We start from the raw sequence: 18585 nt of genomic DNA, 5'->3' as shown, positions 1-18585 counted from the left end.
CTCCTCGCTCTGCCCCATGGGCATCAATGCCAAGGTCTTGGTGGGGAAGTGGAACTACATTGCTTTGTAGTCGGGAGCCTCCAGCCTCTGGGCTTTGCAAGGCCCACCTGGTTTCCCCCACCTATTGAGCACCTGATACCATTCATGTTGTCAGGTGTGGAACAGGTAAAGATGCAGGTCGGCCCAAAGGGGCCGTGCTGTGCAAATGGCTTTGCAAGCTCTGGCAACCAGCTGATTGTCAGGGGTTGCAGAGCTGCTCAGCGAATGGATGGGCCTTGCAAAGTGCTGTGCAAGGCCTGGCAATCAGCTGATTGCTGCCTGGTGCTTAGCACTCTGCTGACCATCAGTGCCTTTCAGGCTGTGCCTTGCCTGCATGGATTGATTTCAAACTGTGCAGGCAAAAACAGGGCAGCCCTACCTGGAGATGCCTAGAATTCAACCTCAGACCTTGTGCATGCAAAGCAAAGGCCCTGATGCTGAGTCCTTCCCCCAAAAAACATGAAAAGCTGCCTTACTGGTCTATCTAGATCAATACTGGGAGCAGATCTGCATGGTTTCAGGACAGGATGCTGGAAGTCCTTCCCACCTGCCCTGGAAATGCTGGATGAACCTGGACCTTCTGCCTGCAGCTTCTGCTGCTGAGCTGTGGCCCTTCCCCTGGAATGGAGGAAGTTGCCATAAACACAGTCTTGTCCACCTATGCGGAGTATTGTCAACACTGACTGGTAAACAATCTGCAAGGTCTTCCCCAACCCTAAGTGGAGACATCAGGGACTGAACCTATATCAAAAGGGATTTTACAAAGAACATGCTCCACCTCTTAGCTACGGCCCCTGGAACAGAAGAAGCCTACCCTACACAAAGCCAGACTCTTGGTACATCTACACTGATTGGCAGCAGCCCTACAGGGACATTCCCAGGCATATTAGGAGATAACAGGGATTGGACTTGGGTGTTTCTGCAAGCCCAGCAGGTGCTCTACCGCTGAGATACAGCCTCTCCCCAACACAGGAAGCTGCCTCAAACCAGGTGAGAATATTTGCCCACTGAGCTGGGTCTTGAACCTGGGACCTTCTGCATGCAAAATGCAGGGCCATTCTCCATATATTTTATTATACACACCTTCGCAGACATTAATGATATATTGCCAAATATTAATCAGCCCTCCCTACCCCCAGCATGAGGAATGAACCCTTCTGCGTGTAAACAAGTCCTCTGATCGAACACAACATTACGTCCCACTTGCTGCAAGATGGATTTCTCTGGGATCTTTCCTGCGCTCACACAGGCTGAATGCTAAATGGAGCACACAAAGAGCTCATGGTCAAAACAACCCAGCAGGCGACTTTCATACATCACAATGGGCATATTTCCCCCTCTGGTTCAGAAGATACTGAGCGGCACCAGGAGCGAAAGCTCATCAGGGAGAATTCCTGCCTCTTTGCATGAGCCATCAAATAATCTTTAGGAGCCATGCAGCCTTTTTAGATGACTCAAAGTCCTTTATGGACTTTTTCTTTCTTTTTCCCCACAGCCATTACAACGACCCTACAAGGTAGGTCAATGTTACTCTCTCAATATTGCAGATATTGCCCTACGTCCGGAATTTCCCAGACATATCCAGGATTCATCTGTCAAAAATAGGGTCCGGGCAGAATTTCTGAAGATCAGTAAAAATGCATATGGCAACCCATGTCGGAAGTGTTGATTTTTTGGCTAATTTCCTTTAAAAAATAGCTCAAAAATTTGGCCAAACAACAACAACTTGGCCAAAAGAAGCTCATCAACTTTTTTGTCTGGATTTTCACTTTTTGAAATACAGCAACCCTAAGATAGGAAGGTTGGGGCAGAGAAAAAGAGAGAGAGGTTTGCCAAAGAACACTGAGTGAAGTCTGTGGCAGAGGCAAGGTTCAAACAAGATATTCCCTGGTTCATCAGTGACCGGGATTTAATTTTAACTGGCAATGCTTATTTAAATTTATTTATCTATATAATGACCCCTCTCACAAAACATCAAGTACAGCAATGTTTGCATTAAAAAAACACACCTTTAAAACCAATAAAAAACAATCATAAAAATGTCTTGCCTACCCCATTTCTTTTTTTTTAAGAAAACAGTAAATAAAACTTGCTTCTTCCTCTTGTTTTAAGAAAGAGCTACTTAAATACTCTTTAAATCTCAGTCAGGGAAACTTTTAAAAGATTCCCTGAATGGGATTCATCAATGAGAGGGCTTTCATTTTTACTGGCAATGCTTATTTCAATTTATTCATCTATATTCTGAGACCTCTCACAAAACATTAAGTACTGTGGTGTTAAAAACAACACCCCTTTAAAAGCAATACAGAACTTGCCTACTTGAAATTGTTTTTAGAAAACAGTAAATAAAACCTGCTTCTTTCCCTTGTTTTCAGAAGGAGTTGTTTTTAATGCTAAAAGGAGGTGGGCACAAAACCCCGGATACTCACTCGGCGCACGAAGTACAACGGTCTGGCCAGCGACTGAGCCGAAAGATCCATGGGAAATGCAGGAGTAATTTCCCTCTGCGCTGGAGCCTCCTGGGAAGGTTCCCTCCGCTGAAGGTGACACCCCTGGTGACGAAATGAGCAAAGATCCATTGGGGAGGAGGCGGAAGTTGTCCTTTTCTGCTAGTGGGAGCCCATTCTTCTTCCAGGTAATGTTGAGGAGCTCCTCAACAGGAGCCAAGTTGCAGCGCAGCTCCAGGGTTTGGTTTGGTTCTAAGGTCACTTGGCCTGGGCCCGGCCCGCAGGTCAGCTCCAGAGAAGGCCTTGGAGATGGTTCCCCTGCAGCAAAGCAAAACAGAAGGTCGGTTTGTTGGAGGAACTACGGTAGGACTCCTTTAAAATTATTGTATTTATTTATGCAACTTTTCTATTATTGTTGTTGTTTTGACAAATCATGGTCATATCAACCACAGGAATATAACAACAGAAATACAAACTCTCCAACATTACAGTGGTACCTTGGGTTAAGTACTTAATTCATTCCGGAGATCCGTTCTTAACCTGAAACTGTTCTTAACATGAAGCACCACTTTAGCTAATGGGGCCTCCTGCTGCCGCCACGCCACTGCTGCACGATTTCTGTTCTCATCATGAAGCAAAGTTCTTAACCCGAGGTACTATTTCTGGGTTAGCAGAGTCTGTAACCTGAAGTATCTGTAACCTGAAGCGTATGTAACCCGAGGTACCACTTTACTCTGATAACAACCACCACCACTACTACTACTACATTTATAAACAACAACAACAACAACATTTATACCCCACCCATCTGACTAGGTTGCCCCAGCCACTCTGGGCAGCTTCCAACATACCGTATATAAAAACAATGAAACATTAAACATTTTAAAACTTCCCTATACAGGGATGCCTTCAGATGTCTTCTAAAGGCTGCATAGTTAATTATCTCCTTGGCTCTGGGTTTGAATAACTCCATACCCTCCAACATTTTTCTGATGAAAATAGGGACATCCTAAGGAAAAGGGCATTCTGGGATCAAATCAGAAACTGGGATGGCTTCTGTAAATCCAGGACTGTCCCTGGAAAATAGGGACACTTGGAGGGTCTGACAATTTCACACACTAATACAACTATTTATTTATTACATTTCTATCCCGCCTTTTCTCCAAGGAGCTCAAGGTGGCGTATGTGGTTCTCTCTCCCCCCATTTTATCCCCACAACAACCATCTGAGGTAGGTTAGGCCAAAAGAGACAGAGAGGGAGAGGCCCCAAGGCCACCTAGTGAGTGTCGTGGCTGAGTGAGAGTCAGAACCTGGCCCTTCCTACTAAACTGTGCACCCAAAGTTGTCATCATCATTGACAAAAGGGCAGGACAACCAACATATAATAACAACAAGCACTGATGTTTGTGGTTTCTTGAGCATGTGCAGAGGGAGCCTGACGTTGGCCACACTAACCTCCACTTGCAAGAGAGCCACAGCATTTCCTGAAAGCATTTGGCCATTATCTGCAAATGTCCTTGAGAAACACGGTGGCCAACATGAATTTGCACGGCTATCTCAGCCTCCTCCGTGAGGAAACCCTCCACAAGCCAGCTCCTTTTACAACCCTGCGCCAAATAATTTTGTTACCATTCCAACTGAAAATGTTTCCTGGTTCCATAACAAGTTTATCAGCACGGGCTGGGAACCACATGGCTGGGTGCCCAGTGCCTATCGCAGATTAATTTTATAGCTATTCAAGCACCCAATTAAACCTTCTGCTACCTACGGATGATAAAAAGGGCCACCTTTCTCGGGGGGTGGGGGTGGAAAAGAGCTCACTCCAGAGCATGCAATTAACTGCAGCGATGCCCAACATTAACACAGTTAAATTGCATTCTTCAAAGACGTGCAAAGAAAGCTGGGAAAAAATTGCATTCTTGGCAAGTGAAATGGCTAAATGGTCAGTTAATTTAATTCACCCTCCTTCCTCGGCCTGCAATCCATCATAGCGGCCATTATTTCAGAGGTGAGTGTTGCAATCTTCTTGCTGCAGACTTTTCATGTGAGAAGCTGTGCTGCACTTCTTCACAAAAAAATCCTTACCCCCTTTCTGCCCCATCCCTAGAATCTATTCCATCTGATCACAAAGGTCTAAACCAAACATAGACACTATGGTGTAGCGGTCAGAGTGCTAGACTAGGAGGATCTGGGAGTTGTTGTTTAGTCGTTTAGTTGTGTCCGACTCTTCATGACCCCATGGATGAGAGCACGCCAGGCACTCCTGTCTTCCACTGCCTCCCGCAGTTTGTTCAAACTCATGCTGGTAGCTTCGAGAATACTGTCCAACCATCTCGTCCTCTGTCGTCCCCTTCTCCTTGTGCCCTCCATCTTTCCCAACATCAAGGTCTTTTCCAGGGAGTCTTCTCTTCTCATCAGGTGGCCAAAGTATTGGAGCCTCAGTTTCAGGATCTGTCCTTCCAGTGAGCACTCAGGGCTGATTTCCTTAAGAATGGAGAGGTTTGATCTTCTTGCAGTCCATGGGACTCTCAAGAGTCTCCTCCAGCACCATAATTCAAAAGCATCAATTCTTTGGCGATCAGCCTTCTTTATGGTCCAGCTCTCACTTCCATACATCACTACTGGGAAAACCATAGCTTTAACTATACGGACCTTTGTTGGCAAGGTGAGGTCTCTGCTTTAGGAGGACCTGGGAGATCAGGATTCAAATCCCCACTCAGACCTTGGACCGCCAGTAACCATCTCTCAGCCTGTCCTACATCACAGGGCTGTTGTGAAGACGAAATTAGGAGTGGGAGAACGACAAATGCCACTGTGAGCACCTTGAAGGAAGATGGGGGTATAAATGGGTGGTCTTGGACCAGTTCCATTTGTTCAGCCTAACCTACCTGACAGGGTCCTTGTGGTATATAAATCCAATAAATAAAAAAATGGGGGGGAAACCTTTTCCTGTGTTGCAGGGGGTTGTACTAGATTACCCTTAGGAATCCCTTCCAACTGTACAATTGACCTGCATATATGTAAAGGCATCCAATGTATATAAAAGCTGACTAATCCGGGCTCCTCACAGTGCTTGCAAAATCCAGCACCAAGGCATTCTTCTGCAGCTGAGAGAAGCAACCCATCGAGCCTGGAATATCTACTCAGCAAAAAGGAATAAAAAAGAGGGGCAGAGACTAAGCAGGCCCCCTCAGACACTTTGCACTCCACAGAAAGAAGAAGCAGAAGGGCTGGCTAGCCTGTCCTCCTTCCAACGCTGACATCACTTTCCAGTCCTTGGCACCAGTCAAGGAGTTTTCCTGGACAGCTCCTGCTGCTACTGCGCAGGCAGGTCCCTCTCGCTGGGCCTGGATGCCAGCCAGCCAGCCAGCTCCATTCCTGCTTCTGGGCATGTCAGCCTCCCTGGAGAAAACCACGTATGTGCACCTTGCAGAACCCAACAACAAACGCCTCTGGAACAAGAGGAGTTTTTCAGAAAGCAGAAGGGAAACAGCCCAGCTAAAGGAGGAGGCGAGCACAGGGGACCGTTTTAACGCTAGGAGAAATTTCAGCACAAGTGCAGAGCACAAGCAGTGTTAGAAATTCAAGATACATAAGCTAGGTGCCAAAGGCTCCTTAAACCAGGGCTATAGTCTCCAAAACAGAAGGCCTAGTTGCCATTTTTGAGCCAGACAATGCGACTTTTTGCTTCCCAAAATTCATTCTCATTGTGCAGATAAAATATAACAGATAGAATTATAAAGGATGTGTTGCTCGTGTGTGAAAACAGTCAATAGCCAAGCATCCCCAGGCATGCACTTCCAGATGGTGGAGATGTCAGGCGTCATCCTGCCACCCAGGCATCTTCACTTGGGTGCAAGTGGCCTGATTCTGAACGCTGAGCACAAGCTCAGCCTACAGGAGGTCCCAGGTTGAGTCCTGCTTAGAGACGGATGAGGCAGCAAGGATGGAACAGGAAAGATCTCCTCTGGTAGCTGGAACAGCCAGAGTAAGACACACTTAGATGGGCCAGTAGCTTGTCTCAATAGGACAGTTTCATACATTCAACCACTTGGAAAGTTAATTTCCTGTGCTGTCGTGAGCAGTTGCCTTATAACAAGCCATGGTATCTACCACTTGGTCTTCTAGCTTAGTGTTGTCTACACAGATTGGCAGCAGCTCTTCAGGGTTTCAGACAAGGGACGTTACCAGCTCTACCTGGAGTTGCTGTCGAAAATTGTACTCGAGGCCTTCTGCATGCAAGGCAGTTACTCAGTTACCTGTACTTGCAAGTGGGACCTGAGCACTAGAGCTCTTCTCTCCTTCTGCAGAAAGATTACTGTCTCTAACCGTGGAGGCAAAGCATAGCCATTGTGGCCAGCAGCCATGGGTAGCCTTCTTTTCCATGAATATGCCCAACCCTCATTTAATTGCATCTACTTCGTGACTAATAGGTGCAAAAGGAACATAGGAGGCTAATGCCAGTCGCTTGCTATACTTGGGTTTTAGTGTTTTGCTGTTTTTGTGTGTTGCTTTGGGTCACCTTTGTGAAGGTAGAAAAATAATAAAAATAGGAAGCTGCCTTAAACAGAGCCAGACCTTTTCAGAATCAGAACATTCCCAATCCCACTAGGAGATGCCAGGAATTGAAGCTGAGCTATGACATTTCCCAGCATCCTGTGCAACACACACACACACACACACACACACACCACCCTCATTTTCCCCCAACCTGGTTTTCCTCTTTACAGCATCAGCAGCCCTGACAGAACACCCCATAAATTAGAGCTATGGGACTAATTTTTTGTGCTTAAATTGGGGGTGGGATTGAATCACACACCAGCTAATTATGGTTGCACAATTATAGTTGATTGGGAGTTATCCTGCAACAAGCCTGCTACCCCCAAAAGTCTGGACATTTTCCCATAAGGGAACTGATGGGGAAAATGCATGGGGAAGTGTGGGATAACACTTTCCAACAAATCAGAATAAATGCTCATGAAATAGCAACCATCATCTAACCTCCCTGCAAACCAGTCAGGACAAATGCTTAGTAAATGAACCGTCAGGAAGTGCTTCAGGTTTCAGCAAGGGTGACCCAATTCCAAGTAAGATGAAGATACTTCCAGTGGTGTATCTGGGATCTAACTAAGGGACTGACTACAAATTTTGTCCACCACATAATGTGCCCTAATCTCACCAGTTTGCCTCTAGCCTACTGAACTGGGGGAAAGCGTCAAGAGCCACTCCAAGACAGCATCAGAGCATGCACAGGACATGAAAGCTTCCGACTGGCAGTGACTCTCATTCACTACAGACAGGTGTGCAGCTTATTCAGAAGCCTGGATCAGATCATTTTAGGTAGGACTGTGTGCATTCAGAGGAGCACAGACATCGGCACTGGACTCTGCGATTTTGGAAAAGAGGTGGTGTCCGGTAGCCAAAAGTTACGCACCCAGCAAGGCCTATAACCAAAACAGCAGCAGACCAGGAAGCCAGTGTGTTAATAAGCGCCAATCATCTACAAGAATCAAGTGGGCCAAGCCTCAAATGCCTGCAAATGATGCCAATGACTTTAAAGAGCAAAGACCCGTCAAGTGAATCATGCTCTATAAACATCTGATGCGACAGCGCATGAACGCATTGTTAAAGGCCTCATTTGCTAAGGAGTTTCATGGCTTCAACTGATGACCCAAATTCTCATGCTGCGTGGGGGTTCCTCAGGAGGTCCTCTGATCCGGCCAAACCCTGGCCACAAAGTGCCTTCAGGCACGTCAGAGGCCCATGGATTTTCTCTTACCGCATGCACAACCATGAGGTATTTCAGCTTGTGTCGATTCAGTGGTGTGAAAGGACGCCTCACGCTTACAGATGGCAGAGAGCACCGGGGGCATTTAATCACTGCACTCCTTACATGCCGTGTGGCTAATTTTTCAAACCGGAGCTCTGCAGAAGCATCTGTGGTGCAAGGGTCAAACGAGCGACATAACGCGCGGGAGAGCTGAGAGTGCCAGTGTGTCTTCTGCTGAATAATGGGCTGGATATTGCTTACACATTCCATAGCTGAGTTCTGAGTTAAATCAACATCAAGGAGGCAAGGGTGAGCAAGCTAGCTCCGCCCTTCAGTCACCCTCTCTGCCAGAAACCCTAAAGAAGCCATTTGCCAACCTGCTGCCCTCCTGATGTAGCAGGACTACAAATCCCATCAGCCCCAGCCAGCGAAACCACATGTGCCTGTCTGCACTTTGTGGAGGGGTCCGTGACTCTAAATCAGGGTTTCCCAAACTTGGGTCTCCAGCTGTTTTGGGACTACAACTCCCATCATCCCTAGCTAGCGGGGACCAGGGATGGTGGGAACTGTAGTCCAAAAACAACTGGAAACCCAAGTTTGGGAAAAGGTAAAGGTAAAAGGACCTCTGACCGTTAGGTCCAGTTGCGGATGACTCTGGGGTTGCGGCGCTCATCTCGCTTTATTGGCCGAGGGAGCCGGCGTACAGCTCATGTGGCCAGCATGACCAAACCAGAGCAGCGCACGGAAATGCCGTTTACCTTCCCGCCGGAGCGGTACCTATTTATCTACTTGCACTTCATGCTTTCGAACTGCTTGGTTGGCAGCAGCTGGGACTAAGCAATGGAAGCTCACCCTGTCGTGGGGATTCGAACTGCCAACCTTCTGATCAGCGAGCCCTAGGTTCTGTGGTTTAACCCACAGCGCCACCCACGTCACTTAATTTGGGAAACCTTGCTCTAAATAGTTGGAATTGGGGTAAGGCAAGCGAGCTTTTGTCATGTTGGTCTGTACTTGAATTCCCGGTGGGTCTGGCCGGCACAGAAAATACAGTATATGCTTTCCCCCAATCCAATGACAGTATCACTTGTTTGGGTGACATATCTGAGATTGGCAGATGGCCTGAAACCCTCTTCTAGAACACACAGAGACATCTGGCTTTTGAACCAGTGCCCAGAACCATTTCGACTTTAATGGATCTTTCCATTAAGAACTCACTAAAGGGAACATGGCTGCCAGGACATCAAAATCCCCCCGCCCCCAATTATGGGTGTTATAAAAATAAAACAAATTAGCTGCAATTATTTGCGGGTGCCCAACGCAAAAGCCTGAGCTTTATGAAATAAATGAAAATTGATTTGGATTAGCAGGCACTGAAGGCTGTAAAAAAATTAACCAGTTGCTTATGACTTCAAAGCCTGGATGGGTTCAGTCAGCATTGCTGCTGGGCTGTGGCTACTTACCTGCCCGAGGAAACTTCTGCCACTAACTTCAAAGGCTGCTGGCTCAACAGCAGATTTGCCATTAGGAAGAGCCAGGCTACAGTTCCCTAAGTCGTTGTGTACATCACTGAAAATGTGTTTTTAATTGGTGTTACATTTTTGCAAGGTTTTTAATTATGTGGCATTATTTATTTTGTGGGGCTTGCCTTGCGCTCGATGTGGAAGCTGCAGTTAGTGCAGAATGCTGCAGCAAGGTTGCCGACAGAAGTGAGACCTTGTCAACATACGACACCCCTGCCCGTGCACTGGTTGCAAATCTCTTACTGAGCCAAGTTCAATGTGTTGCTGTTAATATACATAAAGCAGCTTGGGACCAGTTTACTTGCGGGATCATCTTACCCCATATATGCCAACTTGACCGCTTTGATCTGCGGCACTTTTACACGCGCCACATAATATTCATTCCACACTATTAATACTCGTGCCACAGTTTTTTGGTGTGGCAGCACCTACATCCCGGAACTCCCAGCCTATTGACAACGGACTGGCACCTCTGTTGTGCATTTTATGAAACCTGCTAAAAACATTTTTGCAACAAATCCTAGAAATCTATGTAAACACTAACAGGCGTTTTGATCTGAAATTTTAATTATGCTGATTTTAATTACATCTTGATGTTTTAAAAACTTCCTCTTAACTTTGACTGTTAATTATCATTTTAACACACATTTTATTGTTTGTTTTGTGTCAAATGCTTCGAGGTTTTACTCACAGCTAAGGAGTATACAAAGGGTGACACTGTGGGTTAAACCACAGAGCCTAGGACTTGCCGATCAGAAGGTTGACGGTTCGAATCTCCATGGCGGGGTGAACTCTCGTTGCTCGGTCCCTGCTCCTGCCAACCTAGCAGTTCAAAAGCACGTCAAAGTGCAAGTAGATAAATAGGTACCGCTCCAGCGGGAAGGTAAACAGCGTTTCCATGCGCTGCTCTGGTTTGCCAGAAGCGGCTTAGTCATGCTGGCCACATGAACCGGAAGCTGTACGCCGGCTCCCTCGGCCAATAAAGCGAGATGAGCACCACAACCCCAGAGTCGGCCACGACTGGACCTAATGGTCAGGGGTCCTTAAGGAGTATACAAATTCTGTTCAAAATCATAGAACAAAATAAAATAAAAATATGCCTTATGCCCATCCTGGGTTCCTTTGGGCAGGATAAAAATCAAATGAACCATGATAATGATAACAACAGCAACTTCTGACCTACATGACAGCCGTGCGGAAGCCCCTTGTTGGGGACAAAGACCTTGTTGTTGCCATCTCAGGCAGGCAGCACAAGAAATGGCAAATCCAGCCCATTGGCAAACTGTTTATTTTAAGAAGCTATTCACATTCATCTTACAATGGATTGCCCACCTGATGAGAAACTGCAGAGTAACCTCATGCAAGGAGGATGGAGCAGAACTCAGTGGCGAAACACCTGCTTGGCTTGCAGAAAGTCCCAGGTTCAATCAAGGCCTCTGGGGTTTCAGGCTGGAGCTTTTTCCCAGTCCTACCTGGAGGCGCCATTGGGGTTTGAACCCGGGACCTTCTGCATGCAAAGCAGCTGCTCTGCCTCTGAGTCACAGGCATTCCCTCTTCCCCATTTCTGCTGGAAGCTCAGCCGTTGAGATTCTCCAGGTCATTCCAGGTCATGGAACATGCCATCAAGGGCACAAAGCGAAATCTGCCAAGTCCTCATTAATCAGCAACTACAGGGCGAAGGCAGGTGACCTGAGCAAAGAGGAGCATTCACTCCCATCCCAGCCATTTCCACGGAGCACATCTTGTGGCCTTGTGAACCTCCCAAAAGCTGACTTTTGCCTCTTCCAGATCCAATTGCAAAACAGAGATAAGGGTGTTTTTACTTCCCTCCCTGGAGCTCCCAAGGCCTGATTTCGTGAGATCCTAATCTCTTCCTTGCTGGGAAACGCCCCCCACACACACACACCCCTTGACAACCCATGAAAATAAGTCTATGCAATACACACTACTCATCTCTGCAAAAGAACCTGCTATATAAGCTAAGGAAGCCTCCCTTCGGACCAATATATTGCCTACATTTAAGAATTTGGAGATTTGGTGTGTTGTTGTTTTTTACTAGGGACACACAGGGGCATTTTTATTTATTTATATTTAAAAAGCATTTCTTGGTCATAAAATATCAGGGGGTGTAGAATGGTAAGGCATCAAACACCATTTTAAAAAAATAATTGCAGATAATCGTTAAGGTGTCTGGATAATTGAAAAGGGGGGATCTAAAAGCCGCAAAGTATAAAAAGGCTCAACTTTTTTAGGAAACACTCAAAAGTTAAAAGGGAGGACCTGCCTGCTGCAACTCTGCTGGAAGAGCGTTCCACAGGCATAGGCCTGGTGACGCTAAAAGCCTGATTTTTCGTTGAGTCCAGTTGGGTATCTGTAACACAGGGACAACAAACAGCACTCCTCTCCATGTTCTCCACAATAGGGCTGGGACATGAAGACTCAGGCCTTCCTTGAGGTAATAAGAATAATAATTTATTATTTATACCTGCCCTTCTGGCTGGGTTTTCCCAGCCACTCTGGGCGGCTCCCAAAAGAATATTAAAAACACAATACATCATCAGACGTTAAAAACTTCCCTAAACAAGGTTGCCTTCAGATGTCTTCTAAAAGTCAGATAGTTCTATATCTTGTTGACATCTGATGGGAAGGTGTTCCACAGGGCGGGTGCCACTACCGAGAAGAACCTCTGTCTGGTTCCCTGTAACTTGGCTTCTTGCAGTGAGGGAACTGCCAGAAGGCCCTCGGCGCTGAACCTCAGTGTCTGGGCTGAACAATGGGGGTGGAGACGCTCCTTCAGGTATACTGGGTTGAGGCTGTTTAGGGTTTTAAAGCTCAGCACCAACACTTGGAATTGTGCTCAGAAATGTACTCGGAGCCAATGTAGGTCTTTCAGGACCACTGTTATGTGCAGCCAAATTATTTAGGGCTTTGTGTATCAACACAAGAACCTTGAACCAGTGTTCAAAATCCCCCAGGCACCAGGCGTGTTCTGCAACTGGCGCGGGTGCAACTAAGACCACATGGAGATTTCTGGAGGTCAGGTTGCCAATTGACATCTCCACCTGGCTGGCCCATCCAGCTTCCTTAAGCAGGTCTCAAATTTCAGCAGTGACCTGTGCGACGCTAAGATTTGTCACTCCCACCCCAACAGTCATACTCCATTCTAGCCAGATAGCTCAGCTGGTAGATGAGGAGGCTCTTAATCTCAGGGTTGTGGGTTTGAGCCACAGGGAGTTGAACTAGATTATATCCTTGTGGTCTCTTCCATCTCCACAATTCTGTGATCCCCTGCCGTGCCCCCGAGGCTCCACACCCAGTGCGACTGAACCACTCGACAGGGGTTGAATCAAGAATTCATTCCCTAACCATCCCCCATGGGAAAACTGCTCCATGGCCATTTTGAATCTGTTACCAACGACCACATAGGATGAAGTAGACATAGGTCCAGAGGACCTCAGGGACTGCCTGACCCTCTTATCCCAGCTTGATCACTGACATCATCTGGAGGAGTGTCGTGGGTCATCCTTGAAGTGGACAACAACAAGAAACTGAGCCTGTTGTGTCATCAGGCCAGAATTGTGGAACATTCTGCCAACAGAGATTCAGCAGAGGCCTCCCGTGCCAACTTTTAAACACCTGCTGAAAACTTTTATATCCCCATTAGGCTTACGCAGGCAAGTAAAAAATACATCTTTCCATAACAGCCAATTTCTGATTTTAACTTATCGTATGATTTGATGTACAATTGTTGTAAGATGCTCTATTATTTTTTTTAATCAATAGTGGTATACATTTTAATAAATAAGTAGACATGCAAACCACTTCCCTTCCTGGAGGTTTAGTGACTACTTAGTCCCTGCCCCATCCAAACAAGATTTGGGGGATGCCCTGAGCTCATCAGACTGCCACTGCCACTGGAAAGGGATTACCATTAATTGAGCTTACAGTTTATTAGCTCCGGATTATTCCTATAATCACTCTCGTTTTCCAAAACTGAGAGAATTACAAGTCTTGCTCGGATCACCGGGACAATCCAAATCACATCTTCTTTTTTCTTTCTTGCAAATTATTCATGCAAAAACAAAAAAACAAAACCCACACAACCAATCCTCTGCTCTTTCCCAAATATCCTATTAGTTCAGCTTTGCCAATGCCATAAAAAAATATGATACTGTGAAATTTGAAGCCCCTACCAAGCTCCATTGGATCTGTTTTCTGGCACACTACAGTACTGCATGTGTCTGAAATGTAAAAATGCACACAAGTTTGTTTGTTTTGCTCCAAAATTTAGATCTCCCAAAGGCAGGTGTGGGGAACCTCTGGCCCTGCAGATGTTGGTGGACTCCAACTCCCATCTCCCTTGACAATTGCACTAAGCCTGGCTGGGGATGATGGGAGTTGGAGTTTAACCACAGCTGGGGATCCTAGTTTGAAGAACAACAGACAATAACCTAGACAACAACTTTATGGTGTCTCCCTAACGAAACCAAACAGGCAAGTCCTGACTCCACCCAAACACAATTGAGTCCACTGCCACCTAGTGACTAAACCATAAAATGACACTATCCACACCATCGGGTCTTGGGGTTTGATCTGGCAACTCAAGGTTTTAGCCTCCTTTTTAAACATGGGCTTAGCCATGGGGGGCAGCTGTCCCCCTGATCAAGTTAAACAACAGAAATACTTAACTAACTGACCTACCACGTCAGCTCTGCCACCCCCCACAAAAGTCCTGCCCCCTTAACAAAAATCCTGGCTGTGCCCATGTTTTCAAACCATCCAGACCAGTGTTTTCCAAACTTGGGTTGCCAGCTGTTTTTGGACTACAATTCCCTTCATTCCTGGCCACTGGTCCTGCTAGCTATGGGTGATGGGTGTTGTAGACCAAGAACAGCTGGAGACCCAAGTTTGGAAAGCCCTGCTCCAGATGAAGGAACTTGCAGCAAATGGAGGGAGGGAGTGATCTGTAGACTTCAGGGTTCCCACCCCCCAATTATGAAATCTAAAGCACCACCAACATATTATGATCTTCTTACTGCGGAAGGCAAACAGAAATGGGCACCAATAAAGGGATAATAAATCGATCTGAGAAACAAGTAGGAACGTGAGTGACAATTCTGCCTGGGAGAGGCATGAGAGCTCTTTTAAAAAGCCAGACTCTCCCCTCCACCACTGCTTTTACAAGCACTGCAGTGATACCTCGGGTTACAAACTTAATTCATTCCAGAGGTCCATTCTTAACCCGAAACTGTTCTTAACCTGAGTTGCGCTTTTGCTAATGGGGCCTCCTGCGCAATTTCCATTCTCATCCTGGGGCAAAGTTCTCAACCCGAGGTACTACTTCCAGGTTAGTGGAGTTTGTAACCCAAAGTTTTGTAACCTGAGGTACCACTATATCTCTGAGCGATCAGCTTCACTCTGAAGCCTCTGAGTTGGAGCCTCAGAAGAGGCACAGTGGTTCTTCCCATGCCTGGCTAGTGGGCTGTGTTTGGTTTGCTTGCCATACAGGCCACTTTGGCAACAGACAAAGTCATCTGGCTGAGGACTCTAAATCCAACCGAAACACCATGAAAGTAATGGAACAAAGTGAATTTCAAATTGGTGCCAGCGTCATCTAATCATTGCTTGGAACCAGAGAGAGAACCCTTTTCCATCTAGTTCAGTATTGTCCACAACGACTGGCAGAGGCTCTCTGGGATTTCAGAAAAGAAGCCTTTCCGGAGATATTGGGGATTGAACCTGGGACCTTCTGCATGCCAAGCAGGTGCCCTGCCCCCTACAGCTTGTCATAAGGGCACATCTCATTCGCCACCCCCAAATCGTGCCCTTTACTCTCTGCACACGAAATCTTAAGAGCCGGTTTGCAAATAAATAAAAATAAACAATCTGCTAAGGCAGCTAATGGCCTGTTTGGCCACACCAATTAACTTAATTATTTATTGACTGCCTATTTAAAGATCAGCTAGAAGGCGGAAATCCCCTAGGCGTGGGAGAAATAGCACAGAGTTGCACACAGGCACACCTGCCTTCCAAAGGTGTCTAAAAGCCACAGAAAAGATTCCCCCCCCCCCCCCGGTATGCTCCATGCACTGTTACTAAACTTACTGCACAGTTGTGATGTGCCTTTAAATCATCTGGGGAAGGAGCAGGGATAGGGGTCCCTGGAGACGTAGCAGAAGTCCAAGGTCTGCAGGAGAATCCTGGGGGGTTGTTTTCTTTAAAAAGTAATTTGTTTTGTTTTTTAAATGATACAACTATGCAAAGGAGAGAGAGAAAGATCTTAGATAAGTCACAGTCAGGTTGGTAAGCAGTGGCTGTGCAGATGTTGCTGAACTCCAGGTCCCAGTGGTCCCAGCAAGCATGGCCAATGGTCAGGGATGGTGGGGGGACAGTACAAAACAACTAGAACTGGTCTATATGATGTCCCTATTTTCATTGGAGAAAAAGCCCCAGGGCTTTTTTTTCAGCTAGAACTTGCCAGAACTCAGTTCCAGAATCTCTCAGTTGGGCACCATTGCCATTATAATAGAGCAAGGGAGGCGTTCATGCTGAGTTCTGGCACCTTTTTCTAAAAAAATAGCACTGGACATCCCTATTTTCATCAGAGAAATGTTGGAAGGTATGAAAAACTACCTTCTCTTTTGCTCCCTCCCTCAACCTGACCTCATTCAAATCCACGAGGCACTGTGAATCCTCTAATGTGGGCTGTGTGATGACAGCCTTACATTTTTATGCATATAGAAAGATATAAGCTTTGGTGGGCTGAGGCTTATGCCATTATTAATGTGTTCATCTAAATATAATGTACTTTTATTTCCGTTTCAAACAGACAACATTTCTGTACACAAAACAAGTGGAACTACTGCCATCTGCCATAGCGCTTGTCTCAGGCATGTTTACACTTATTTTTGCCTAAGCTTTGAGCACTGTTGCATATCAACAAGAATGCCGTGTTAGTCTTTAAGGTGCTGCAAGACTGCCATTTTTGCTAGCACAGCTACCCCGCCGGGAATCCCTCCCACAGTTCCTTGTGGTCCAATCCTTTGTACGGCAGTCTTCTTTTCCATATAATTCTCGTCCGGTTAGTACTATGCTGAAAATTTCTCCGACATATTTTTTTGGGGGGGGTGAGGGTTAACCATTCTCCATCAATTAATGAGAAAAGGAACTGTATTCAAAAATTCTACCAGTAGATCCCAACACACCTTCTGCTGGGTGTGATTGGTACAGAGTGCCTTCGGCCAAGTTCCTGGAAGCATAGTGCTGTTTAGATAGTTCTATATGAGGATTCTGTAAGATTTCAAGCAGTGTTGGACACCTGGTGGTGCTAAGAGGCAGATCTGGTGCAAGGGGCACTTGTGAGGCACTATTTCATATTAAACCAAGTTGGAATTTTTCGAAACTGGTAATAAATCCATCTTTTAGTGCAGCAGCATCTCTACACTTTGGAACTCCCCGCCTATTGACACCAGGGAGTCACCTTCAATGCACTCTTTCTATCACCTGCTTAAAGCATTTGTGTTCAGGAAAGCCTCTCCAGACACAGAGAAGTTACATATATTTCTTTTTTCGCTGCTTTTGATTTTTGATCGTCTTCTGGACATTTTTAAACACCTGTTTTTAATTTGTTTTATTGATAATGTAAATGTTTTTATATATATATTTTTGTAAACTACTTAGAGGGCTTCTTTTGCAGGGGGTGTGCGGTTAGCAAATTTGTTTACATACATACATATCGGCAGGACAGAAATCTCTATTTTCAAACTGACTCAGGAGCCCCTGTTGGGACAAAAACATAGATTTGGAATACAGTGGTACCTCGGGTTAAGAACTTAATTCGTTCCCGAGGTCCATTCTTAACCTGAAACTGTTCTTAATCTGAAGCACCACTTTAGCTAATGGGGCCTCCCGCTGCTGCTGCACGATTTCTGTTCTCATCCTGAAGCAAAGTTCTTAACCCGAGGTACTATTTCTGGGTTAGCGGAGTCTGTAACCTGAAGTGTATGTAACCTGAAGCGTATGTAACCCGAGGTACCACTGTAGTTGTAATAGAAGAAAAATAAACCTTTAAATAAAGGGAGAAGGAAATAGGGTTGGGGAATCCATGATGCATTCATTTGGGTACTTTGTTTGTGAGCATGGAGAACCTCCATATTCAAAGGAAGTATATCACTGAATACTTAGGCAGAAATGCAACCTAGGTCTCCTTCTCTCCTGGGCATTTTTGCCTAAGTTGCATTTCAGTTCTCCAAATAGCCTCTTTCTATTTCCCAAAGCACAAAATTAACTCGCTACCCAAACAACAATGCTCTCGTTAAGTTGCTGCGTTCTCCCTCTGTAATGCAAATATGGAGTACGGAAAAACGTTGGGATGCAGGCCAGAGACAAATTACTGTGCAATTAAATACTTGCTTAATTATATGAACCAGGGCGGCTGGGCTCACTGCTGTGGGAAACGTCAAGAGCAGGGAAGGAGACTGTAAGCAGGCTGGAGCTGCCTCAATAGGCACCACACTGGCCACTGAGGGCACCAGGAAGGGCTGGGAAGAGCTCCTGGTCTGAAACCCTGGAGAGCTGCTGCCAGTCAGTGTCGACAACACTGATCTAGCTGGACCAATAGGTCTGACTTGGTGTAAGGCAACCTGGGATGTTCCTCTGTGCACAGGTCCATCACCTGCAGTAACTGGTATCCCAAGGTACATTGCCTCTGAGCATGGAGTCTCTATTCACCAAGCAAAGCATATTGATCTTGCCTTCAAGAATCCATCAAGCCAAAATTGATGTACCTTTTTCTAACCCGCTGCCTTCG

The 18585-nt window shown here is 46.0% G+C and overlaps 1 protein-coding gene across 3 annotated transcripts in view; it reads right to left on the bottom strand.

Moving 5' to 3' along the window:
* Window positions 1–18585, bottom strand: part of IGDCC4 (immunoglobulin superfamily DCC subclass member 4) — a 142790-nt gene that overhangs the window by 47298 nt on the left and 76907 nt on the right. For 2 of the 3 annotated variants that reach the window (XM_081888415.1, XM_081888414.1), the window contains exon 2: window positions 2469–2804. The exons of the other annotated variant lie outside the window; for it this stretch is intronic. In XM_081888415.1, the coding sequence (XP_081744541.1) occupies window positions 2469–2804 (336 nt within the window). The remainder of the gene's footprint in view (window positions 1–2468; window positions 2805–18585) is intronic. 3 annotated transcript variants of the gene reach the window in all.

Source organism: Podarcis melisellensis (genome assembly GCF_964234715.1).
Source record: "Podarcis melisellensis genome assembly, chromosome: 14".
NCBI lineage: Eukaryota > Metazoa > Chordata > Lepidosauria > Squamata > Lacertidae > Podarcis > Podarcis melisellensis.
Note: the sequence above shows the minus strand (reverse complement) of the source record. Positions and strands in the feature narration are given on the sequence as shown.